This window comes from Pocillopora damicornis, chromosome 5 (genome assembly GCF_964200805.1).
Source record: "Pocillopora damicornis chromosome 5, jaPocDami1.2, whole genome shotgun sequence".
In the NCBI taxonomy this organism is placed as follows: Eukaryota; Metazoa; Cnidaria; class Anthozoa; order Scleractinia; family Pocilloporidae; genus Pocillopora; species Pocillopora damicornis.
The window spans coordinates 12,406,154-12,433,118 of record NC_142674.1 but is presented as its reverse complement, the minus strand read 5'-3'; the positions used below and the strand labels follow the sequence as shown (position 1 = coordinate 12,433,118).

The 26,965-nt window shown below is 38.5% G+C and overlaps 1 protein-coding gene and 1 pseudogene across 1 annotated transcript; both read right to left on the bottom strand.

Annotated features, from left to right (window-relative positions):
• Positions 1-4,311: 4,311 nt before the first annotated feature.
• On the bottom strand, positions 4,312-8,926 carry LOC149045322 (uncharacterized; annotated as a pseudogene).
• Positions 8,927-19,031: 10,105 nt separating this feature from the next.
• On the bottom strand, positions 19,032-25,342 carry LOC149045321 (uncharacterized). The gene is made up of 6 exons (XM_089205889.1): positions 25,301-25,342; positions 24,992-25,058; positions 24,140-24,388; positions 21,777-22,190; positions 21,381-21,408; positions 19,032-20,598 (listed from the first exon to the last, which is right to left on the bottom strand). The coding sequence occupies exons 1-6, from the start codon at positions 25,340-25,342 to the stop codon at positions 19,914-19,916; spliced, it is 1,485 nt and encodes a 494-aa protein (XP_089062015.1). The 3' UTR covers positions 19,032-19,913.
• Between the last annotated feature and the right edge of the window lie 1,623 nt (positions 25,343-26,965).

Sequence of the window (26,965 nt, the reverse complement as noted above, 5' to 3'; positions counted from 1 at the left end):
GCTGGAAAAACCTTTACGTTTGGGTCTTAAAAATTATTAGCGAAAATGTAAATATGCGAAAGTTTTCTTAATTTTTGCCTCATCACGTACAATGCCCGGTCACATTCGCGAATTTAACAGGCTAAAGCAGCATTCGAGCCACGATTTGGTACATAAAATATGGAGGAATAGTAACACTGAAGCGACTTTAAGAGTTTTTTGTCTCTGATTGTGAATTACGTCAGTATTAGCCTCCACAGAAGAGGGGGGAGCGGTGCGAGAGATGAACTATATTTATGCAATCCCGTGTCCCACTGGGCCCCGGTAAGTTCCAAGTAGCGGTTCTAGCTATTATTATATTCATAAGTCTCCTAGTTTACATATACATTTCAGTTCGGTAGATACGGTTCACTCTCAGGAATAGAGTGGAAAACTAATTTCATTTATTTGTGTGTTTGTTCGTTTCTTGTTTTGTTTTGTTTTTGTTTTTATCTTTTCATTTTATTCACCAGTGCTCATAAGCATAGACACATCTTGCCAATTTACCCATAACTAGGGTAAACTAGCTTCTGTCTGTGGGCTCTACCGTGTTAGAATGCACACATTTTCTCATGTTTATTAGGGATATGTGACAAACCCCTATGGCCTGAAACGAAGACGTGGCCTAACAAAAGATCTAATCGCTCAGCACGTACGTTTTAGAACTTTATACATTTCCGTAGATGCTCTCTGCAAAACAACAACGTGAAATCACCCAAATTTGCGTGGTCTTAGAACGGAAACGAAAATATCTCGACTAACATTTTTGTACGTTGAAAGCGTATAAACAGCTTGTTAATCCTCTCCACTCGTGTTCCTTTGCTCTCATTCAAGAGTGGACGCTATCCGATTAGCAGCCGACGTGACCCGCCTTGCTTTAGAGATGCTGTTTGTGTTCACAGTTGGTCCTAAGGCTCAGATAGCGCTATGTGAAGAAGTGCAACTTCCGTCAGGAGAGCAACAGAAAGGAATGAGGTATGATCTGCAGGGAGATAATTAATTTAGACGTGAAGACTTGAAAAATTCCCACGAGGGAATTCCCATCGTGGTCATCGCAAGGAGTAGAAAAGTTCGTAGTCACTTGATTTTTATGATCCGTGAAAACATTTGTCAGCAAGAAGACAGAAGGCTCATATACTCTCTATTCAGTCATCTTAAGAAATCTTTTTTTCCAGGCTTCTGCTGCGTTGCGCTGAAGGGAGTTTACTCAACGACTCTGAGACGCAGAAAGCCGCTCTCCACGTCATTTGTAACTGTGTGCGTGATCCTCGAGTCAGGGTAAGTAGTTAGTGCACATATCGATTGAATTCCCACCTTCCCTCCCGAATGAGTTCCTCAAAGTTTTCTCGCGACAAAAAAAAAAAACACAACAACAAAAACAAACAAGCAAAAACAAATAAGAAACAGGGTTGCAGGCGTAGTTTGTTAGGTAGAGCAGGCGAAAATTCTTCATTTTGAAACTGACTTGGTAATGATAAAGTTGCGTAAAGTTGAGTCAATATCGGAGTCAACACGATAATCTTTGCTTACCTCTGCACGGTTCCTCAACCCCCTCTCTCAACGCTACTCTTCTCCCAGTCTTAGGCTAATTAAAGTTCATGAAAAAATTGCTTCTCAAACGTTAGGAATATCTGTTGAATTTAAAAGTACCAAGTGGTTAAGGCTTTAAGCTACAAGGTCGAGTGAGTTGTTCCTTTTTTTTCAGTTTTCGGTTCAACTATGATACAGGCCTGATTTTTTTTCAACTGCTTAAGTAGTGTTTTGCGTCGCCGCGATGATTACTCTTATCTTCATTGTTTGCAGAGTTAAGTAAAGGTGGATTCTCCTGTTATTAAAAATAATTTTATATGAATAATGTTTGTTGTAAGGCTTAAATAGGGGATCCGGTTTGTAAACTAAGTCTCTGCTTCTCATTTTGATTAAGTGTCGTAAAGCAAACAAAACAACCAATCAGAACGAAGAAAAATATCACGTGGAGCTAAAGAGAATTTAAAGTAAAAATAAGCAACCTTCTGAGGCGCGGGAAAACGCAGGCGACAAAATCGACAAAATTGAATCTGATTGCTTAAGAAGGTGGCGTGAGTTTTCTAGATCAATTACAGCGCTTAGTAGAGCAAAAGCGAAGCGTCTCAGATTACTTTGGACACTCGAATCAGATTTGTTCTAGTCTTCAGGATGTTTGGCTCATTTGTTAATCAAAGATGTGGTTGTTTTGGACCAGGACTTCTTCTAAAGCCATGTAATAATGGCACGAGTATGCGTGAACGGGTTATGGTCAAAATGACCAAATTTGTCATTTTTTTCTGCAATTCTTTTGTAAAATTCTTTTACAGCAACAAGAGTCGACAAATTAAGTCAGTCCATCTGTCCCTCAGTTCATCATTCCGTTCCTTAGTCCACCAGTCCATCAGTTAGTCAGCCGTTATTAGGTGAGCTTGCCAATCTATCAGCCAGTCAGTCAGTCAATCAGCCCGTCCGTTAGAAAGTCTGTCGGTCAATTTAGTATTATCCTCTGAGTTTATATCGTAAATTGGCTGCCATAAAGAGTAAAGCTGACATTTCGAGCTTTACCTCTTCGTCAGAGCGACTGATGTGTAGGGCTAATGCTCGAAACGTCAGCTTTTAAACTCTTTACGGTGGCCAGTTTACGTTATCAACTCAGTTGATAATACTGAATTACCCCGTTATATTCTCCCACCGACGCAGCACCACAGCGCTTCTTTAGAAACTTGCCCCCTTTACTAGTCTGTCAGTCATTCAGTCAGTCAATCAGCCCATCATTCAGTTAGTTTGTTTGTCGGTCTGACAGTTACTCCGTTGGCTTCTACCTCCCAATCTTTCTCGCCCTGCACGCCCACCATCACCTATTACGTTGGACATGATCGGGACGCGGTATCTTCGCGAGCAGCATGCGCAGTGTAACAATCCTGTGTCCGCTGGTCCTCCATTCTCCTTAATAAGGTACGTCATGTATGCTAGAGCCAAAAATTTTCAAAAAGTATTTCAGCTAGTTTAAAGGATTGCCTTAAGTTTCAATGAGATTCTCTTATCCGCATTCCACTCTCGCTTACATATGGCCTCATAATGCCTTCTGTTAAGATTTTAAAGGTGGAAAGTTTCTAAAGAACTGTGTTGCTTCGTTGGTTGGAGAGATTAACAAGGTAATTTGGTATTATAAACTGATTTGATAACGTAAATGGTTCTGAAATTGACGTTTCGAGCGCTAGCCCTTTGTCAGAGCGATGACGAAGGGCTAACGTTGACTAAAGTGGTGATCAACTTGGCTAATGATACCAAATTACCTCGTTAAGATTTTATATGTGGATTTTGTACGACCCCTAACACTGCGTGAAATAATCCGAATACGGTCCCTTATGTAGGTCTTACACAGTACAAAAATTCGTGTACGGAATCTATACGGTAGTGTCATGATGTATAAGGTACTGTTTAAGGATCAGTGTACGTCAGGCTATGCCAAGAAAATAGCAGGATCTTATACACTTGTAGCAGAATTTCTTATACGTCAGTACTCGTTTCAGTATACATGTTGTTTATTGAAGGAGTTATGAGGTATTCTGATATTGTGTGGAAGGCACGTATACGGGATTCTTACAGTCGTTGCAGGATTTCTTATTCATTATTACACAAGTCCGTATGTATGATATATACTGCATGAAGCAGGAAGGGTACTGATATGTTCCGTAGAAGGTACGTGTACAGATTCTTACACTCGTGAAAGGATTACCCTTATATGACATTACAGAGGTCTGTATACTTCACGTATACTGTAGGAAGTATAAGATATAGATACTACTGTTGTTTCAAGGTAGGTATACGGATTTTTATTAGATTCATGATGAGATTTCAGGCCAAATACCAGTGTACACATGAATACTGTATGAAGACAGTTGTGTGCGTATTGTGGGGGCTTTAACGAGCCTTTTTTGAGCAATCTTAATGGGAAAATTCACCATCCTCGAGTATTCTTACGGGGTACGTTCAGCGTTAAAGAGTTTTGCATTGCTTAGGTGTGATCTAGGTGGATCGTGATCGTGAATCAACACATGCTTCAATTACAAATAGCTGTTAATTTATTTCAGTATTCCTCAGTCACGTGTCGTTTTTTTCGCAGTACATATACATTTAAAAAAAAAACTTAATCTAACCTTTGAGTTTCTCAAAAATAGTATTGTTAATAATAATGCCAAGAATGAAAGTTGAAAATCTAATTCACGAATGTGATTTATGTACAATCACACTATTCCTTAAACACACACATCCACACAAAACAAACTATTCGTTGTCAAAATCACAATCGCTTCCTGAGGAGCAGTTATTATTACTTTCTTCCGCTCTGGTTTCGTCAGTGGTCTCTTCATCCTCAAGTTCTCTGTTGAACCAAAAAAAATGTTAGGTAAACAATGAAACAACATTGCATAAAGGAAACAAGCATATTACGAAATTTCTCATAGCGTGCAATATATAGAGACAGAATTTTAAACCGGTTTACATAGTTTGTACATTGTTCTGTGCTTCACTTTCATAGTTGGTAAACTAAAAGTAAAAGCGACAGCATCCAATAAGGAGTGTAAAGGCTAAGCAGTATTCTTACATTTCCGTTTGTTCTTGCTCTCTCCTTTGCATGATTTCCCTCCATTCATCGGACAGCGCCCATGTAGGAGAACCTGTGGGTGGTTCTCTTTCTACAAGCTCCCCTTTACGAGCCTTTGTTCGTTTCCACCTTTTGTTTGTTGCGTTTTCTGTCTTTTTCTTCGCTTGTCAAGTCAAAGACAATAACAATATTATAATTAGAAGATGCCGTTGACTTGATTGAAACCGTGAAGTAAATCCAATCCTTAAAAAACCGGGCAAAAAAGTGCTAATAGGTGACTAACAAATAAACTGACTTTAAAGCCTACCTGACGTTTACAATCCATAAGTGCCAATAACAAGGAACAGTCTGGCAATACTGGACAGCAACATTGGCAGTTTGTGAGGATAAAAACATTTCCATCTTTCTTGCTATTAGAAATATCAGTAAAGGACTAAGCCTTTAGTATACTTCTTACTTGTTTAGGAAAGCTTCAAGAGTTTTGCTCCTGTATTTTGGGGGCATAGACACCCATACTCCTTCGCCTTCATCAGTATCTGTGTCATCATCGTCACTAGACATGTGCTCTTTACTTAACTTTGCGAAGGCACGGGACTCAGTCTCATCCTTGACATGAACTTCTCTTCTCTCGTATTTCTATAAGATAAAGAAAAAATTGTTTTTATTACTTTTCAAGTAACTTTCATTGCATCATTCAAAATGTATCACTTTAGTTTTTTTAATGCCTATTAACTGTATACTTACCCATTCTTTTCGAAGATTTTTCTTATTTTTCAATTTTATTTCATCCGTTATTTTTTCAAGGGCAGTCCTCCGTAAGTACTCATGATACTATTTGGCAGTTCCCGAACAAAACAAAAAAAGCTTTAATTTCAAAATTGCGCGATTGGGGCCTGATTATCTATTATGTACAATAAATCTTGGTTGCAGTGGTGTCCTCTAGTTTTAAATTGCTTATATAGTAAGTAATCACCACCGCCTATCTCCTTAACGGTAGCTACTTGTATAAAAGGTTTGTGAAACCCTAAGCTCCTCCTGGTAGACCGGTAGGTGAGTAAGAAATATATCTTGCCTACAAGGTATTCCAGGACACTAGACAAATAGACTCTCTCTTGAATTGTTTGGCTTTTTTTACTCCCTTACTGTTGTTTGTTTGTCTGTTCCTTTTTTTTTTACTGTTTCTTCGAGTTTTTGTCCGTTTATTTAAAACTGTTTGTAACATTTATAACAGGAGTTATAAATGTGGCATCTTGCAGAAGTATTTTTGAAAAACTGCACATAATGCATCTCTTCTCTTTCAATTAAAAAATTCCAGAGTGTTTATAAGTCTATACTTAAAAAAAAAATGGAAAGAAATGACAAGGACGCATCCAAACCAGTCGCTAGACACTTAAATCTTTCTAATCATTATAAACAGCATATGGCAGTTTGCGGCCTTTCTTTACATCTAGACAGTTTGGAAAGCCGTAAAACTCTAGAACAAAAATTTATATTCCAAATCGGCATCCTTAATCCCGGGCCCCACGGAATCAACGAGCGCTTTTCATTCAACTAATTTATTCCTGTTCTCTCGTCACCATATTCCCACCAATGGCGTAGCTCCACTTTCTACATATAAAACCCACACACAACCCACAATTCCTCTAATCGCTCTGACGAAGGGCTAACGCTCGAAACGTCAGCTTTTTTACCCTTTACAGTGGCTAATTTACGTTTTCAACCCAGTTGTTAACACTAAATTACCTGCTGTACTTAAAAGTTTAGTTTATCGAATCAAACGCCACAAATGCAGATGTGGGAGAAAACTCAAAGCTGTGAACAATCAACTTATTCCGATTTGTCCATCGTCAGGCCCCACAAATGCCCTGAACCAAAGTACAGATATTACGCACCATCGAACATGACGACGAAGTTAAAGTGAAGAGAAGTATGTATATTGCTATTGTTCTTAGCTTCAAAAAAAACTAATTTGCCACCTCAGCGGACAAAGGAAACACTTATCTCATCATCATAATAGGTCGTTCTGATGCTCGTGTCAGCTCTTTTACCAGAGTGATCTCCCTTAACATTTATTTGTACTCAATTTTGAAAAATGTACTCCCACCTGAAGGTGATTCCGCGTCATGGCGGATTTAACGGCGCCAGACTAAACAGAAGGTTCGTGTACGGAAGGTAGTAGATGCCTTATTTGTACTTCGTATCGCTTTATAAGAAATTCTTAATGGTCTCTTAACAGAACCATTGTAACCTGATTCTCAGACCCCTGTCCACACGTAAACGGTATTTCTGAACACAGGTAACGGAGGTTTTCATAATCTCTCAACAGAGTGGATTTTTCATGTTTTGCAAAAGTGCCGGCTTATTGTCTTCGCGTCGACTAAAAGAAGTGGAGTTTTTCACGTGCAAGGACGTGACAGTAGTAGATCTCCTTTTGAAGTCTTTTGTTTTCATTTGTATTAGCAGATAGGTTTGGACGCAAGGAAACAAGTCGAATATGCCAAGTTTGCGCAAGTTAATGTTCAAGATAATGTTCCTCCACAGAATTTTGACGCATTTTGCAGACGAAGTTTGACTATGAGTCATTGATTGCGTCCAGTTTAGTTCGTTGGTATCTAACTGTGTTGTTCTCCATTAGATTTAAAGAGCTCAGGACCATTCGCGATACTGAAGAAAACAGCTTCTTTCATGTGCATGTTTTGCAGTAAGTCTCTTTGTTACCACATTCACTGTGATTTTTAAGATCTATAACTGCTAAGTGGAGCAAGTGATTTCGAGGACTAAACACTCCTAAGGATAGAAAAGATCATGATTGGCTGAGTTTGCAAAACACGGAACAGTTGAAGTAAACTTAAGAAGGAGCCTGTCATTTTTCCTCCTGGGGAGTGGGGCGGAAAGGCGGGAGTATTCTGTTTGTTTCACCATAAAATTAACCTGATCCCCCCTTAAGGTTCTGTAGTATTGTAATGATCCCACCTCACTGGCAGTCAATTCTATAGTTGTCCTTCTAAGCTCTGTTAGAGACGACTGATCCCCCTCCGCTCCGCGCCCTCCTCCCCCCCCCCAAAAAAAACCGCGGGATCCCCCAAAAATTCACCTACCCTTCCCCAAGTGATGAATAAAGACTGGTTCCTAAGAGTGAAGAAGATTAAAACCAAAAGATACTGAAAACTGATTTTTTCAATTTTTTTTACGATGAACGAACCGTAGCACAGTTCCTCAGACATCAAATTTACTCCTTAAACAACACCAACAACTACTCAAAGAACCTCGCTTCTTTCAATCCCACGGACAACCTGGTATTGAACGATAGTGTTTTATGGGATGTCAAAGGCAAACGGGTTATACACAACTTTAGCCACCGTAAAGGGTAAAAAAGCTGACGTTTCGAGCGTTAGCCCTTCGTCAGAGCGATAGGGCGATTTACGTTTTCAACCCAGTTGTTAACACTAAATTACCTGCTATACTCTCCCACCGACGCAGCACCACAGTTTCTTTAGAAACTTACCCCTTTATACACAACTTTGACAAGTTTAACAACTTTGTCAGCGGCGTTTTTCAATTCTCCAGGCTGCAGATTATCATCAATTCAGATATTGTATCCTTTTCTTGTTTTTAAAGAACACGCCAATGCTATACTGTAAAGCAGTAAGTCCAAATCACGTTTCACGAAAGTAACGGAACACAACGTCGGCTTTCCACGGATCTCGAAACATCACTTTACCTCCTTCTTCTTACTTTAACAGCGAATTAGGAGAGAAATAGATATCAAGAGCTATTATTTCATAGGAAAATTTTATTGTTTCCTCACCTTGAGCGTTTTCGGGAAGCAATACACAGTCCCGTGACTGATCTACTGAGTACAACCTTATGTCTGAACATCCTAGGTGACTTACATCATCAACTTAGTCGATAAAACCAAACTCTCGTCATTTCCCTGCCCTTCCCACCGACGGAACACTGCTGTTTCTTGTGAAACTAACCCTTTAGAATGTCTATACCAACTTACTTCAAATCAACAGTTTGCCTTTGCTTTGCCAATAATCCTTGACGCTAAAAACAGTGGGATCTTCGCTATTTCCATTTACTGGACACGTGTCCTTCACGAGATCAATGTCACGTGATCTTCAATAACAGTGGTGACGTCATGTATAGGGGTAATTTCATGTTTACTGGACTTGTTTACACAATTCTCAAATTCGTCGATACTTTATTAATTTTTCACGAAGGAAATCAGACCCGACATTGAGGTTTTAGTGCGACCAAGTCGTGAGCTTTTAGTTGTGATCTGCTTGTCATCTCGATATTCAAAATCAAATTGAGAGCACAGAATATTTACCCGAGATTGTGGTTCCATAGGTTTTCAGCCGTTTATAGACATCCAAAATTACGTAAAGAAATTTTTCAACTTTTCATCAAATTTTTAGCAACTTTTGTGGTGTTTGGAAAAGTTAAAGAGCTCTAGCTCTTGTATTCGACTCATAACCTTGAAACTTCTGGCTCTAGTCATTCGAAGGTTGGATAGCACTATCCACTTGATAAAACTATATCAGTCGGCCGGGGCATTGTACCCATCTCGCGAGGTTACAAGCTAAAATCCTGTTCAAAGTAGCAATATTGTTTTTGTTTTGTTTTGTTTTTTTCCTTCCTCCAAACCTCTTTTTTAAATTATTTGAGGAGCTGAAGCCCAATCATCAAAGCGTAGGAATCAAGGTCGAAGAGTCTGGGTTGGGGATGGGGAGGAGAGCCTTCCGACTGACTAGCGTTTCATCTGGGGGAACCAGCAACCCGGCGTGAATAGTAGGCAAGCTGCCATGTTTGATTTTTACATCAGCAGAAGGTTGGTGAGGAAGAAATGTGTACCACGGGCTTGAGCGACGGCCAAAAAGAGGGGGGGGGGGGAAGGGGCGGGGCAATGAATATTACGCTTGCCTGAGGTCATTCTTGGTTTGGGAAACTGTGTTCGCCCACAAACGGAGTTGCTTATTGGTGCGGTTTAGCTCTACTTGTCAATCATTAGCCAAACTGCTTCATGTTTATCTTGCGGGAAAAACAAAAGAAAGTGAACTCGTTCAAAGGCGTAGTTGTCAATTCCGATTTCGTTCACGAGGAAGCAGCCTAGAAAAGCCGAAATTTTTTTAGAGCAGGAAGCGACTTTACAGATTGGAGGAATTTCTTAAGTGTTCATCAGAACACAGAGTGTCTCGCGCATTACGAGGGTAGCAAAAAGTCTTAATTTCCACACTGGTCACTGGAAGAGATCTGCTGGCAGTATTATTCACTGGTTTTTTTTTTTGTTTTTTTTTTCCGCACCTTCGAGTGCGGAAGTGTGTCCGCTTCAAAGTACCTTTTACGATCAAATGGAAGAAACATCGTGAAAGGGATTAACACAAGAAACATAGGATGCAGCGAATTTAAGCTTATATCTGTGCCCCTCGGAGGAGGTTACGTCGAAGCCATTTTTCTCCTCGCTGAAAAAAACTGCCTCACAGTTTCACTCACCCGCTCTACATTTTTTTCCTTTTTTCTTTTTCTTGTGGTTACGGTTACTTGCTCAATTCCGAAAATGCGGTGACGCACAATTGGTCGGGGGTGTTTCGCTTTTTAACAGCCTCTTCGAGCAAGCATCTTTTCGCCTTTCACCGCCCCCTCCCCCCACAGTCCACTCAAAACTCCAGGTCAAACATGGCCGGTGAAATAATCGATCGCGAACTTCTTAACGTTAACTCGCACTAATATAACGCCTGCACTGCTCTCAGGAGCTAACAGTAATCCCAGCTACCTCAACCAAACTTTGGCAGTGTGGGCCATCTGACTCGGTTAACTTGTCATTTCACGGTTGCATAAGTTGCAAAATATCACCGCAAGGATCTTGTCATCATGTCATAACAGGTCGCATGAGTTATTTCATATCATAAATCCAGTAACACTCTCTTTTAGAATCAGGCCAGCACTGAAGAAAGCGTTTGCCGGGTATACGAAGTCGGGCGGCTGCGTAAGGCTGATGACGAGGACGAGCAGGTGTGAGAATCTTGAGGGACTTTCACATCAATATTCGTGGGAACGGACCAATCAAAGCGAAGTGAAACCGCCATCTTGGATGCGAATTCGGGTAATGTGATTGGTCCGTGCCTTATTTGCATACAAAATCCCGCACTTTGTTCGGTTGTGGACTTTAGTGCCTCCAGGCACCAAAGCAAAGATGAACTTTAAATCACTTTCGGAACATACTTCAAGAACACGTCACTTATCGCAACACGTGTTTGATGTAGGTCAACAAAATAACGACTCAATGCCTTTTTTCTTCTAAGAATCCGACGAAAGTGGCGAGGAAGATGACGATGTCGATGACGATGATGATGAGAATGATGATGAGAATGATGATGACGATAAAGATGATGATGATGACAACGAAATTGAAATCACGATATCTGGCGATGATGATTCGGATGATGATGGTGATACTGCAATTTTTTGAAGCGCGGCTTTTAAGTTTCTATCTTTCGGTTGTTAACTCAACTCAATTATGAGAACGTCATTCTGTTGTTTTTATCTTTGAAAAATGTACGTGTATCACACAATTTGGGAATGATAGTTTAGTTTTATCTTTCTACGTCCAGTTGACTTCTACCTTTGTTAAGTTGTTCAAGTTGGTTTTTGGTCCTGGAGTTGAGCTTGTTGACGGTGGAGTTTTATGTAAAATGCTATGCAGCAGAACGTAGAAGTCATCATCGATAAAATTACACCCATGTTACTGATTATCAAATAAATAGGAAGGATGGAATTGTTTGTTATTCCTCTTGTAATAAAAACACGCCAGCAAAGGACTAGAGTTACTCTTACTCGCCACAGAGTTACCACTTGTCGATATCTCAACCCAAGTGAAACAGCTAGAAGTCTGTCTGTACTTATTGCAGTCAGTGTGAGGACAGACACGCCACAGAAAATGACTCCCAAGGTTCGGTTGATAAGCGAGCCATGGTAATAAATTGGGGAGTGTTCTTGGGAAATTATGTAAGCAAGATGAGACGGCTGGAAAATGAGTCCAACTCTGATATCAGTGCATGCAAGATTACTGAACAAACATTTTGATGATGGATGAAGGGAAGAAATCTTGTAGAGGGGGTAAAGAATGAGACCATTTCCCACAGTGGCTGTAATGGAAATTTTAAGATCAATGACGAAACAAACATAATAAGACTTCGATCATATACGCCTGTGAAGCAACGAAATATCAATTCTTGGTTGGTTTGTATTTTTCGCTAGGTTCTCCGTGTTATTTTATAGCAGTTACCACTCTTTCATTGCTAAAGGCGTTGAGAACTCTCCTCTTGAGCACCACACTGAACATCCAAAGAACGAATCAAGTTTCCGAAATGGCCAGGTGGTGATGTTTCAGTCTCTCCAACCATGTAAGATTTTCAACTGCAGAAGGGGTGTTTTCTATTCAAGAAAAACACAGTTGAAGCGTTTTCGGTCAATATCATTTTGTTTTCTTTTCCTATGGTGATTTTCCGATGTTTCCTGAGGCTTATTTTTTTTCATTTTTACTTCAAAAGAAGCACGGAAGTAATTGTTTCTTTTCAGCTGGCTATTTGCGGTGGTAACACTGTTTTTCCTTACACCACAGCCTACTCGTTTCGAAGCAAATTTAATTAATTTTAAAGTTGTGTTTTCTCTTCAGTTCCAAATCGATTTCATTTAGAGGAAAAATTGATATCGTGCTAAGATTTTCAGCCTTGCGCTTATGTTTTTCGCTAAGTTAAAGAGAACCACTACTCAATTTTGACGTGCCGGCAAATTGGCTTTGGCCAATGAGTTCTGAATTTAGGGAACACACTCGCGGCAGAGTAATTAATTTCTCTGTCATGAATAAAAGGAAACTAGCATACGGTAGCTAGTCTACGTTATCAACTTAATTGATAACATTAAATTAAATAAAAGAGAAGTGAGAATTGCAGTAAAGACGACAATCAGAGCGTTTTGTTGTTGTTTGTGGCTCAGGGATGCCTTTATTTTATGAGAGTTGACCTCGATGTTATTAAACATCAGTATCTTGTGCAAATTTTTTTCATCTAAAAAGCATTTGCTTATCATAAAGGAACCACAAATATGTTACCTTAAAAACAAAACGAGCATAGCTAAGAGGGGCAAAGACACACATGGGTCAGGAACTGAAAAGAAAAGCTGACTTGTTGAGGAAGCTCGAGCTCTACAAAGTATCAGCGAAAAATAATTCACATATTCTACGTCATTAAGTATATGAAATATATGTGGCACCCGCCTACTAAACATGATGAAAATTCGAAGAATTTGAAAAAAACACGATAGAGCTAAAAACAAGTCTAATTATACTGCAACATTTGTCATAAGAAAATCAGACGACAGGAGGAATTTTTTTATCCAATAGAAACTGTTAAAATTCTCAACAAAACAATAATACTCTTACATCGAATACGGATCGCCCCATAAAGGTTCATTTCTTTCCAAAAGAGGGAGAGACAGAGCTACAAGTCTGAACATGAGCTTCAATGACGATCTTCACAAGCCAGTTATCTTCACAATTACCAATTGGAGTGGTAGCATTTTTCAACATTGTCCTCTCCTTCACTGCATCTCTTGGTAATGTTTTGCTTCTATTAACATTTTATAAAGTGTCCTCTTTGCATCCCGCTGCAAAGGTCTTGTTTGAATGTCTAGCCGCTACCGATCTTTGTGTGGGTCTTTTTTCACAACCTCTGTTCGTGACTGGTTTATTTCTTTACACTGATCCTGGCAACACCAACATAGTTATTTTGTATTACGTCGAAGAGGTTGTTTATATATCCAACTATGTTTTTTTTTGGAGTGACTGTGTTGACATCAACAGCCATCAGTGTTGACAGACTTCTTGTTCTGTTCTTGAGGTTGAGATACAGACAAGTTGTGACAATAAAGCGAACTCAAGCTGTTTTACTTTTATGCTGGATAATTGCTGTTTCATGCGGATTGGTTCGTGTCTGGAGTCAAATGGTTTCGGAGATTGCTGTTTTTGTGGCCGGTGTGGCATTTCTGGTTACTTCCGTGTTTCGCTACGTAAATATCCACCTGAGATTACAGCGGCTCTAGGCTCATGAAGTAGAAGACAACCCTGGCGAAGGACGGTAAAACGCAGGAGAAGATATAGGAGCAGGAAAAGATGAAGCAGGCGCAACAACGGGGACAAGAAGAGCCAAAAAAAGAAGGAGCAGGGGCAAATGGTACAGGAAGAGGAAGAGTACGTGCAGGACAGCAAAAGGTTCATCGAGACAAGATTAAACGGAAGAGTTCAACTAAAGATCAAACAATATCAGAAAACAGTTTCCAGAATATTTTGGGTGCAATTGGCTTTAGTGGCATGCTATACCTCTTTTAAAATTGTGTCGATATTAAGACATACAGTACTTAGTGGATCAGCAATTCATGCTCTGTGGCTCTTTATGAAAAATTTAAGTTATCTGAACTCATGTCTGAATCCCTTTCTTTACTGTTGGAAAATCACAGAAATGAGAAAGGCAGTAAAGGACACAGCCAGGACGTTTTGTTGTTGTTAGTGATTTAAGGTTGCCTGTATTTATGTGGAAAAACTTCCGTGTCCTTAAAGAAAGAATTTCTTGCGAATTATTCATATTCAAAAAACGTTTCAATATCATAAAGGAATCATTCAATGCTGACATGCAATTGCACTTACCGAGTCGAAAATTCTATTGCAATATGAGGAGGAATACAAATTGCTTTTTCTTTTTCATGTTCTCTTTAAAGGAAGGAGAATAATAAGAAGAGGAAGACATAACATCAATTACTCTTGATTCTTTGCCATTAAATACAATGAGATATTGTGTGAGATTTGATTATTTCTATCTATTTTGAACGGATTTCTAATATTTGTTTAAAGATCGCCCATGAATAAACAAAATTAATAAGTAAACGTTAAGTATGGACCTGTCTTTACTCGATATGCCCTGTTGTCTCGTACATTTGTGCGGTCCCCTTAGTCCTCCAGCTGGCGGCGCTTTTTTCACCGCCTCAGTTATTGCTGACTTCTCTATACATACAATCACATTGAACCACTGCTTTCTTTTGCATTTTTGGCCTCTTTCAACTGACGTTTCCCCACACTCAGGAGGAAAAACCTCAAATGAATATGTCTAACCTTTATTTTAAAATGCGTCATGCTTGAATATCAAATAAGACCACATTAAATATCTAACAAATTGGCTGATTGGTAATTAAATGGCTTATATTTTGGTATTAGTAAATTGGAGAATAATCAAAGTGCTCTGTGAGCAAACTCGTGAATTGACAGATGACTTACATGATTTTTTGGATTATGTCTAATGTTATCTGGTTCAGGGAATTTTGTGGTTGATTGTCATATTTAGAGTACGAGCAGTAGTTCAGTGTTCGCTAATGTAGCGAAGAAACAAAGTAACGTTGGGATAAGAAAGCATTACAATTGAAATGATCATGCTATTACATTTGACATGGGTGGATGATTTCATGTGTTTTTTAAACATATATCATTTTTGTTTCTGGTTCAAAAGAAAAGGGTGAACGTAAATGCGGGTGAAAAGTGAAATTTACTGTCTATCATTGTAAATAATGGAAAATCAAGGCAATACTGTCTTAATGAAATTATTAATGATTCCCTCTATCAAATTAGATAAACAGGAACGAGTTTTGAGTGATATAACTAAGTCCAGACTGCCACCGTCATTTTGGATTTCCGCCCGGGTAGATTTTGGTCACGTGCTAGGCAACGTATAATCAAGAACAGGATTTCAGGCCTATTTATCAATTTTGTGGTGTATAACTTTCGCATTTTAGTACGTAATATGAATTTTTAATCTTCAAATTGTCTTGAAATTTAAAAGAAAATTGTTCTTTAAAAATTCACTAAAAATCGGTAGCCAAAATTATTTGTTAAGGCATTATTTGATTTTCGTGTTAACCTGTAATTTCGTCAGTTGCCGGCACCGTTTGTTGCTTCACACAGAAAAATCACACGATACAAAATGTAATGATCGATTTTGTCAACAATCTCACGCCATAACAGAGAAAGCTTTTGAACACCTGTAAACTCCAAACTCTTCGGAGTAAGTGATATTTTTAATGAATCTTCGGATTGTTTTCAAGTTCAAGGATTGTAAATTACAATTGTATGAAAAACGAAGGTTGTTCTCTTATTTCAGTGTGAATCCTCACACGCCTGCCAGTCGCTGGCGCCGCTTGTGGAACGAAAACGAAAAAAAAAATAAACTCTTTTAAGATTATCATGGGCTTCTTTTTCACCCCACCACGTTTCTTAGCAACAAAGGTTGCCATTTCGTTTGTTTGTTACTCGCCAAAAACTATCAAATGCACTCAAAAGCCTAAAATCAAAAAAATTTTACAGGAATCGACCAATCGAGCGAGTGAGCGAGTGCCATTCTCCACATCATATCTACAACTCGCTCTTACGCATGCGCTCAATTCACGAGTTAATAAAAGAACGAGATTTAGCTAAACTTCAAGTTCTCTTGAACATTAACTTTATGATGAAAACACTGGCGCTTGTCTCAGCCCTTGTCAATGTTCAACAAATTTTTTTTTCCACAAACAGTTCACATCTGCTTCCAAAAACAAAATCGTAAAATGTTTCATGATGTATCACGAATAAATCATGCACACGAGCTCTAGAATATATTGTTGGCCATTTCGGTAATAGTCTTGGTTTTAAGGGCGTGATGAATGACTGTAAAGCTTAGTCATCAAAATCGGTTCCGCTCTCACAGAAAGGCACAATCTCTCTCCTCCTGACGGTTTTCAAGAAGTTATACGTGTTTACTTATCAGTAACTGCTATAGTATTTAGCCAGAGACTGGCAAATTTGGTCATCAGGCTTTCAAATACTTTATTCTTATTCGCATAAATAAACCAGTTTTGGTTGACAGATATGTCAGCCTGCTTGTTTTGATAACACCAAGGAAAACAATATATGATTGTTGTAACTGCTTCCGTTGAAGCTAAGTGTTACCGCTTCCGAGAAAAGCTGCGAAGTATTTTTCGGTTAGGTTGACGCCCCCGAGATTAGTTCTTTTTAAACAGAAAATTACAGTTAGCGTTTCTGTTCAAGTTAAGACCCCGTGTGATCAAGACCGTTTTTGAATAGAAGACAAGTTAGACTGTAATCCTCGATAAAGTAATCAAGACCCGCGAGCGTTGGTAAGCAATAATTTGTTTTGTGATTATGTCATCTAGCTTGTAGTCGTTACTCAAAGCGAAACTTATCGCTCGTTTTTTACCTTTCTTTTGGTTCTTTTAATTGCCACGTGCTCGTTTCCAAAATCGAGGTTATTCTTATGATCACAATACTTAGGTGATTTCTTTACGTAATAATATCAGTTGACTGCTTCGATATAATAACGCCCCAAGGAATAGGAAAAGGAATAAAGAAAGAAAAGATCCTATTTGGTTTGGTGTTTATCGCATGCGCGTGTATCAACCCAAGAATCGAATTTCCAACTCTAGCTTGAAAAGAAACATTTACAATTATTGACACACTTTAGTTATTGTTGTGTATGTGCTGGTGTTTGGTAGCCAGCCAAGACCTTTCAAGTTTATTTATATTTCCTTCATTGACATTAATTTTGCAAGATGTGGATAGGAAAATGATCCATTTTCCAATGATGCCTTTTCTGAAATGTTTGCATTATCACGATAAGTTGCGGTGTTAATCGCCCTATTGGAAGTTTATCAATTTATTATTTCTTAACTATTCATCGAGGTGGATTTAACTAATGGTGGATATTTACCAAGCTGCGAAGCGGAAATGTAAATATTCACCTCTGGCTACCGGCACTAGATGAACATTTGTTTTTGGATATAATTTAATACTATGAGATAAAATAATACAAAAATATGATTTTTAATAATTTATTCCTACAACAATCACAACATTTTCGGGCGCAAATTCCGTGGAGGTGAATGGAGAAGGATGTGCGGAGTTACGTTTTAATGATTACTTTTGGGTTCTTTATATTCATTTTGATTGGATGGAAATATGTCAGATTTTCGGGAGATTCAAATAATGAAAATATTTAAATTTAATTTCGTGTGAAGAAATTTCAAAACCCTATCTAAACGATAAATACTTCCTAAAAAGCATATTGAACAGTCAAAAAGTAAATACCGAAAAAAAGGCAAAACCAAAATTTTTGAGCTCGATATCAGAGTCCCCACCTATCTTTTGATCGACGATCGTGGTTTTATTTCACTTTCATTTAAAGGACACTCCCTGTCTCAGAAAAAAACCTGTTGTCTTAGCCCAGCCTTGAAGTGGGAAAGAAATCTGAAGTTTAGAATCATCCAATAATATTCAGTAAAACAAGATTGAGGGGCATATGAAAAGTCATTTACACAAATTCTGAATAAAACAAGTCATGGAATAACCGCTTGTGGCACTCTGGATTCAAAGACCAGAAGGTCAGGGACTCAGAATTTATGAGCACTACTTGTTTTCTATCAGATGGATTAATGATGAAGTAGGCCACGCGGGAATGCCCTCGTTTATTTTGTCAAAGGCCTTGCTTGTGTCAAGAAACACAACGATGGACAGTAAAAAAAATAACTGCCGTTGTCTATTTCTCTAAATTTTCAATTTTATTTCGCAGTACCTCTCACGATGAAGGTTGAAACAATAGGTTAGGCAATGTTAGCGTTATATGTAAGTGCTCGTGACAAAAACCAAAATTGAAAAATGACTGAATAAGAATCCATTATTATATTGGCTCGACTGCGTTTCTCGAAAACGCCATCTATTGCTTGATTAAACTCGACATATTTGCTGCCGTAGTGCGCCAGAAAGGCACGGTTAGTATCAACAATATTCAAACACAATATCCCGAGTCGCCGAAATGTCTGAAAGTGTGGAGATAAAAAGTAAAAAACAATGCTTCCTTGGTACTTTGAATATCTCCCTTAAGCCAACTTCTGCTCTAAGAATCATCACAATGGGGTCATCTATGTTTCAAACTTCTAAAACACTTTTCTCAGACAATGATTAGAAGCAGTAACGTGAAATAACAATCAGCTTAATACCGTCCATCTAATCAACAAATTGGAGTAGAGAACTCGATTGAAAAGGTCGGTGAGTCAGTTACTGTCTACAAAAAAGATAAAATGTATTGGTTCAGTAATGCTTTGAAAATATGCTACTTCTGGTTGCTAAGCGAGCGTAAGCTGGGGATAGAAAATACTTACACTAATCAGAACTAACGCAGTGCTACTGGATTTTCGTCAATCTTACTCTTTGAAGGAGACTTAATGTCATTTTAGTTAATGGTGTCCTTCATATTAGATCCAGACCAGCAATTTTTTCTGCAATGAATGGAGTAAACAAAACGAGTTTAGCTTATGTAAGTTTATTAAAGCATTTAAGGAGTGCTTTACAACAAATTAATTATTCTTAATTAGATTAAGAAATATTATTTATACTAGGAACAACACTCACAAATTTACGCAGCATTTCTTACTTGATCAGTTATAAAAATTATCTCAACAGCAATTTCTTTTATTTTTTTTGTTTTTTTTTCTGTCTCTATAAGAGTACAGTAAATAGTAACAACAAAGCACTGACAAGTGCACTAAGTGAATAAACGGTAAACTAAGAAATGTAAAAGTCAAGTAAACTAACAAATTTTTCTTTCAAGGAAATTCCACATAACCTCCATTCATAAACTAGGAAAATGGTTATCATCACTACCAAAGCATTACTAAAGTAAAAGTACGATAAAAACTACATCTTAAAATCAAATCTATGAAATATTGAGGCTGAAGTTCTCGAAATCTAAACTACAAATTACCACAGAGTGTTATAAGACTACAACCATGGAGGTTCAGCAATTTTGCTTTAAGCCTCAGTCCTACACAAGTAGAGTTGCTTCAGATGACTCCTCGTCTTCGTCATTTCCATTCTCTTCTGTATCTGCAGCAGTAAGTTGATTACCATCATACTCTTGTACGCCAGCCTCTCCGTCAAGAAGGTTTACAGCATCACTTTGGTCGTCCAAATAGTTTCTAAGATCGTCTTGTTCATCCTTCGTGTACTCTAATTGGCAATTCCTGGGTTCTTCTTCTACTACCTCCTTTTCAGATTTAACTGCTACAGCACCCTCATAACCAACGTTATTTTCATGTTCACTTATTACACCTTCTTCGTCATCGGTTTGAATTTCTGGAGGGAAGATAGAATCACTGAGGTCCTCTTTTTCGATCAGAGGATTGTATTCTAAAGAATCAATATCCTCTTCCTCGATTTCACAAGGGAATCGTGAGGCATCAGGCCATCAGGCTTGTTCACCTCAATTGCGGAGCGTGCTAAAGAGTTAGGACCTTCTTTTTCAGTAACAGAAAGGCATCCTGTGGCCTCCAAATCTTCTTCCCCAGTTACAGAGAAGCATGCTGAGTTATTGGAATCTTCTTCTTCAACCACAAGGGGGCATGCTAAAGAATCAGAATTTTCTTTGTCAATCAAAGGGGGACATGCTGAGGCATCTAGACCGTTTTCGTCCATCACCAGGGAGGATGGTAAATGATCGATGTCTTCTTCCTTAATGGCAAGAGGGCACTCGGAGTCAACAATTTCTTCTTCCTCGTTCTCGCTAAGGGATGGTAAAGTATCACTCTTCAAAGGGTACGCTAAGGCATCCATATCTTTCTTATCACTCTCAAAAGGGTATGCTAGGCAACCTTCTTCTCCTGCTTTGATTCCGAGAGGGATAGCTGTAGCACCATCATCAATTCCAACCACAAAGGGATGTGCTGTAGCACCGTGCTTACCCACTTCATGGGCGAGATTTGTTGCAGCTGCCCCTTTGTCTTCTAAGTTAGTAGTTAAGGGGGAAGCTGTAGTACCATCGTCAATTGCAACCACAGCGTTCAGCTGATCCATCTCAACTTCGTCTTCCCCTTCACTGAATAATTGCAGATGAAAACAAGACTTTAACTATCTGTGTTACTTATCCATCTTTTCCTTCTTTGAACCTGGTTTAACGTAACGTGGTAAAGATATCCTCTATATATTCAGTTCAATTTTTTTTTCTTTTCATTTCATTTCCGAGTGCTTCAGAAAATTATCACTTGTGAAATTTGGATACCAATTTACAGAACCTGTTTTTTCGACGCATCGACCTAGAGAGGAGATTTTATTGAAAAAAAAAGATTGAATAAACCTCGCATGAAGACAACCTAGCGCTTACTGTGTTCCTCGGCATTTTACGTCATATAAAATATAGTGCCTCCTACGCGAGAAATGTAATACTAACCAAAACCATGGGAAGTATTGTTTGCAATCGATATATCGAGTGGTATTTTAAATTGGTCTACAAGACTCCGAGTGTATTTCAACTGTAGTTTCTGTAACAAAGAGTGACGAAGGGTCAAAGCTTTTCTTCTTTTTACAAACAAGGTGTCAAAACAAGTGAAGGACGGGCGAATCCAAGACAGAAAGAATGTTAGGAAACATAGACTGCAATTTGATAGGAACGGCTTCGAAAACTGCCGTTGCTTCGAAAGGAAAAACCTTTTATTTTGGCCCATGTGCTGGTAAATTTAATCGGTCCAAACTGAAACAAAGACGTATTTGCTTAGCAATGGTGCTTATCACGACTCTACTGAGACTTATTCAAGAGTTAGAAACTTCGGAACTAACCACACGTTCAAACAGTGAGCATTAAAAAAGAGAAAATTCACTTACTTCAGCCAAGGTGGCACCTCAGGTGGGGCTATTATCAAAGGATATGTGGAAAGAGATGAAAGAAATCGCTTCGTTGTGAGAAAGAATGACATCACTAATTAAGTTAAAGCTTGCGACTCAGAAACCACGTGTAACTTATATTTGACTCTGTTGTCATACAAAGGGAGAAGGAATTAGGTGGGTTATCACGGCGATGAGTTTCATATAATTTTAACGTTTTTGTAATTTGATTGGTAATGGGCTTTGCCTTGACTGTAAAGGGACCTTCAATATCAGTGCTGGAAATGCAGAATATGACCTGCTTAAAATAGCTCCTTCGTGCTCCAAAACACTGACATATTAAAAGCCACAATCTGCCATATAAAGACATTTCATTTTCGTATGATAACATTTTACCTGTCGCGCGGCGTTTTTTAATGTATGAAATGAACGCCAGTAGAAAAACGACGGCAGCCAAAGGTCCCCCAGTGTAGTACCAATCCAGTGAGCTGCTGGAGGGAAGTGAGCTGCTGGAGGGAGGTGAGCTGCTGGAGGGAGGTGAGCTGCTGGAGGGAGGTGAGCTGCTGGAGGGAGGTGAGCTGCTGGAGGGAGGTGAGCTGCTGGAGAGAGGTGAGCTGCTTGAGGGAGGTGAGCTGCTGGAGGGAGGTGAGCTGCTGGAGGGTGGTGAGCTGCTGGAGGGAGGTGAGCTACTGGAGGGAGGTGAGCTGCTGGAGGGAGGTGAGCGGCTGGAAGGAGGTGAGCTGCCGAAGGGAGGTGAGCTACTGGAAGGAGGTGAGCTGCTCGAGGGAGGTGAGCTGCTGGAGGGAGTCTCTGAATTTATTGAAATAAAATAATAGAAGAAGCTTAGTAGGAAAGTAATTTGCTGGTCGGCATCAAAAATAAAAATTAATATCATCAACTATCCAGATAGAGAGCTAATTTTTTGTTTTGTTCCAACAAAGAGGCAATTCATTAGAATGCTATTGTCAAAACTTAAACTGTATTAGAAAAGCTCCAAAAAAAAACAAAGCAAAAAAATATGGAAACAAAACGAGTCAAATGCGATCTTTAATAGGAATGCTTCGAACAGGTTGCATTAAATTGAAAAAAAAATAAAGAAAAGAAAGAAAAGTGTCTCCTTGTGAGTTTCGTGAAGTTTGGAAAGAGTTTCAGAATAAGCTTGAAGCCCTTATGTTTTAAATTTCGTGGTTACTGTTTCAACCGCCCCAGATCCTCCGCTGAACTTCTAAACTGAGGTCTTTAGAAAGTTCCGTCTTCTTTTGTTCTTTTTTCTGCACCCTTGTGTCAAAAGGACACAATAAGTGAGTCATGCAACACGAAGTTTCTTTCTTTTCCCGCACTGCGGCAGCGGGTGTGATCGTCCATCTAAATTGTAAAGTACTACAACAACTTCATTAGGTGGTTTCCCATCACTTCCAGAGGAGAGTGGACTTACTACATTTTCTCGAGTGAACTCACAACATTTTCTTAAGCTGACACGGTTAAATTTCTATGGATAAATTGTGGATATCATAGACGGAACTAGAATCAAGAGCTCTTTTGACGATTCAATCGGTAGAGAATACTTCATCGAAAGTCTGTCCGTAAGGTATTTTACAAAAAACAAAAGGTACTTTATTGCCAAGCCTATTTTTAATCCAAGTTTATTTTGAAATTAGTTTTCTTCACTTTTGATAGAGGAAGGTATAAGTCCGTCCAATGTGACATCAAAATATTCTTTTACTTCGTTAAAAGGTTTCCTATCTTAGCCACAGCCCAGGAGGTCACAATTTAGTTCCCTATTCGTTAATTTCTTCGTCATTTTTTACTAGTTTTTAGGTGTAATATCAACACCCCGTGCCATGCACCATGTTCAAAGAGTACCGGTTTCTCCAAGATCAAACTACACATTTACTTTGAAGAGTAGCTAAACAATAATAGTCAAAAGGTTTGCATTCCATGAAACTTACTTACTTACTACCCATCATGCCTGTGTGGCACATAAGGCAGCAACGAAATCCTTCCAACCCTGTCTATCTTTAGTCAGTGTTTCAATGGTGCTCCAGCTGTAATTGAGCCCCCTTAGTCTCTTCTCTACTGTCCTGCGGCGCAGGATTCCATGAAAACATTACGTTAAATCTGTCATTTTATACACTCAGATTGTCCGCTGTAGCAAGAGTACAAGTTCATAACGACGTAACGGCGGGGTTATTTTCATGCATTTCTTTGCAGTTTTGGTCGCTGATTTTTCAAATTTCAATTCGATGAAAAGTTTACATGGATGTTTCTACAAAATTGCTTTCCAACTTCAAGACTAAATACTTAGATAACAATGCACTGATAGCCGCTTGGACATTTTTGCATTTCTAAAAATGTACATGAAATCATGACTTGTCAGTCATTGGTATTTTAGAAGCAGAAAAAAAGGTAATCAAAAAATTTAAACGGACTTATATGCCGTGACAAAATATGATGACATCTATAAAGTCAAAATTGCTCGACGCTCCAAAAAGCAATCAGTTTAAACTGCACAAAAATTAATTACATGTGTCTGATCACGAAATTCATTTACATTTTATATACAAGTTGGCATGCTCTCGCTCTTTAAATGTTATCATCAATTGGGTACTTTTATATTATTTTTAATCAGTTTTGAACTTTGTGGTTTCAAGTCCTTAAATCTGATTTGGTACCAGAGAATCGATTTTTTTTCTCATCTAACTAAAGATTTAAATTTATCCGCGACTTCAGCTCTTTCTATTTATAAATGAAGACCGTACCTTCTGCCACTTCGATCCAGAAAGTTAAGTCTTTGCTCCCCTCGCTATTTTCGGCGCTGCATGTGTATTTGCCAGAGTCTTCCAATCGCGCTTGACGAATCGTGAGAGTGTTGTTGTTTGTGAGATTCACCCCATCCTTAGCCCAGAGTATCTCAGGTGTAGGGAAACCGCTTAAAGAGCAATTGAACTGAAGCGATGAATTATATGTAACCGACTGATTCTTGAGCTCAGGATTAATTCCAGGAGGACCTGGGCATAGAATTAACAAGAAGAATTAAAAAAAGGCAAAAGTACGAAGAAAAAGACATCAGAAAATGAGAAGAGCAACATAAGGAAACAAAAGTAAGTCAACATTTACCTGTGACTGTCATATGAAAAGCTGATTCATTTTTCCCTTCACTTTTTTTAGCACTGTATGTTATTGACCAGGATTTCCATAACTCACTTGATTAATCGTGAGAATGTTGTTGTTACCAAGATTCAACCCATCCTTAGTCCAGAGTATCGCAGGTGTAGGGAAACCGCTTAAAGAGCATTTAAACTAAGGCGATGATTTAGAGGTAACCGAGTGACTTTGAGCTAAGGGTTAATTTAAGTTAAATTGGCCACCGTAAAGATTTTCTCAGCTGACGTTTCGACCGTTAGCCCTTCGTCAGAGCTAACACTCGAGACATCACCTTGGGAACTACTTGCGGTGGCCAATCTATATTACTAACTCGGTTGGTAAAAAAAAGTGTATTTAAAAAGAGTTTGGAAGTTACTAAAAGGAAAGTTGGGGGATATCGTGCGGTAATCTCTTTTTCGACCAAAAGATGGGTCCTTTACTCTCTCCTCATTCATAAAACCACTTACATTTACAAGGCCGTGATTCCCAAGTTCTTGAGCAGTTAAATTCTAGAAGTAAGGTTATCCAGATAATCTTTTAAAAGTAATAAACGGTTGGAGATTAAGTCATCTTATTTCTATTAAAGAAAAGATCCCTTGAAAATAACTGCTGAAGATTCCTTCCTAACTATCATTTAAATCTATACATAAGAGTTTATCCATTTGAATAAAAGTTTGTAAATGCTGTATACTTTTTTGAAGTTGTAAAACAATAGCAAAAACCCGCCATTGCACTTTTTAATCACAAATTCACCAAAACTCCCTCTTGTTACTTACCGACTCTTTGCCGGTACTGACCGCACTCTTTGCAGTCGCCATTCCAAGACGACCACGCCATACAACCTTTAAAAAAAAACAAGTTGTGCGAAAAGTGTCATATGTCATATTATCATTCTACCTATGCTCTTTACTTCCTTTGCTGCATTAATCTGCATCTTGTCATAAAGGATACCAAAATACGTAATATCGTCTATATCCCCAATTTATAATTTCCGAGGAGACTTCAAGCTAACATCTCTAAGTCAAAAAGATTGGTGGCTTTGAAGCTTATAAATCACCCGACTTACAGTTCCCTATTTATAGGCATCATTGGTGTTCTCTTAACATCTGTCAGGGATTTATCATGTTTTAAGCCGGAGAGAGTGACACTGTTTCTTATTGCTCAAATGGATGACTGTGCAAAAATGTTAAAAGAAACAAACTAGGATTTTAACGTTTTCAATTTTTCAATTTTCAACTTTACTGTACAAGTTCCACCAGTATATGGCAGAAGCCTGAAACGTTGAAATTCAATTGTTGTAACAATTAAAAGTTGTATTTCTGTGTAACATCTTTATCCACACATCCACTGATCCACAGAGAAGAGTATCCTATCTGTATCACTCTATTGAGATCCATTCGTTTGTTCAACCATCTTTATCGACCCTTTATCCTGCCTACTGATACATGACAGTTCAAGCATGGCTACTTACAATCTGTTATATTCGTTAGGACGAGGATGTTAGGTGAATATGAAAAGAAAGATTCACATTTGATGAGTAAATAAGTGGCTTAATATAGCCTTGGAATACTTGACTACACATATCATAAGCTTAGCAAACAAACTGAACTCGTCGTACTCACCCGCTTATGAATCCGGAAAGAACGCCGTGAAAGAGAAAAACAATTTTGAAAAGATGTTAATCCATTTATCTATTCATTTGTTTATTTGAACCAACCAGTTTGTTCGGTATGTCAATATTGTACATATGTCACAGAATTTTTTTAAATCAAACAAACAATCGGCCAAATATGACTAATGTTTGATGATAATTTTACAAATGTCGTTTATTGCAGAACTCGGGTATTGATTTTATACTAATGCTGTCCACATCAGTAAAATCGTTTGGAGAGTAATATTATAACATTAACAGCTATCACTAATTATAAAATGATTCAAATAGTACGCGCGCTCTGATTGGCCATAAAACCATTTTACATGAGCGTATGTAAACACGGTTTTCGTTCCTCTTTCAATAGTTATTTTATAAAAGAAATATAAAATGGTTTCCGTGTTTACATAGCATGATGTAAACACGCGGGAGGTTGGGAGAACACTCGATAAGCTGGAAAACAATCCGCTTCGCTTCGTGGTTTTCTACGCTTATCTCGTGTTCTCCCAACCTCCCGCGTGTTTACATCAGGCTATGTAAACACGGAAACCATTTTACATTTCTTCACTGTCATTGATACACACGCAGATATTTCTTTACTATTTACGATTTCAATTTGCTGATCAGCAATCAGCCGGTGCAGAGTGTCAATAATGTGTATTAAGCCAAAGGAGAGTTATTTATTTTTAGGAACGGATGATATTGATAGTTACCTTCCCTTTTGGCTAGACAGAAAAGATGAGATAAGAAAGGAGGAGCAGTTAATGATCTAAATAGCATAGCTTATAAT

Bases quoted from the DNA above. Each gene is read 5' to 3' on its own strand.
- LOC149045321 (XM_089205889.1), bottom strand. From the start codon at position 25,342: ATGGCGACTGCAAAGAGTGCGGTCAGTACCGGCAAAGAGTCG. The intron at 24,389-24,991 runs GTAAGTGGTTTT...TTCTATGCCCAG, and splicing joins GGAATCACGGCCTTGTAAAT to GTCCTCCTGGAATTAATCCT. The intron at 22,191-24,139 runs GTACGGTCTTCA...CAATAAATTCAG, and splicing joins CTGGATCGAAGTGGCAGAAG to AGACTCCCTCCAGCAGCTCA.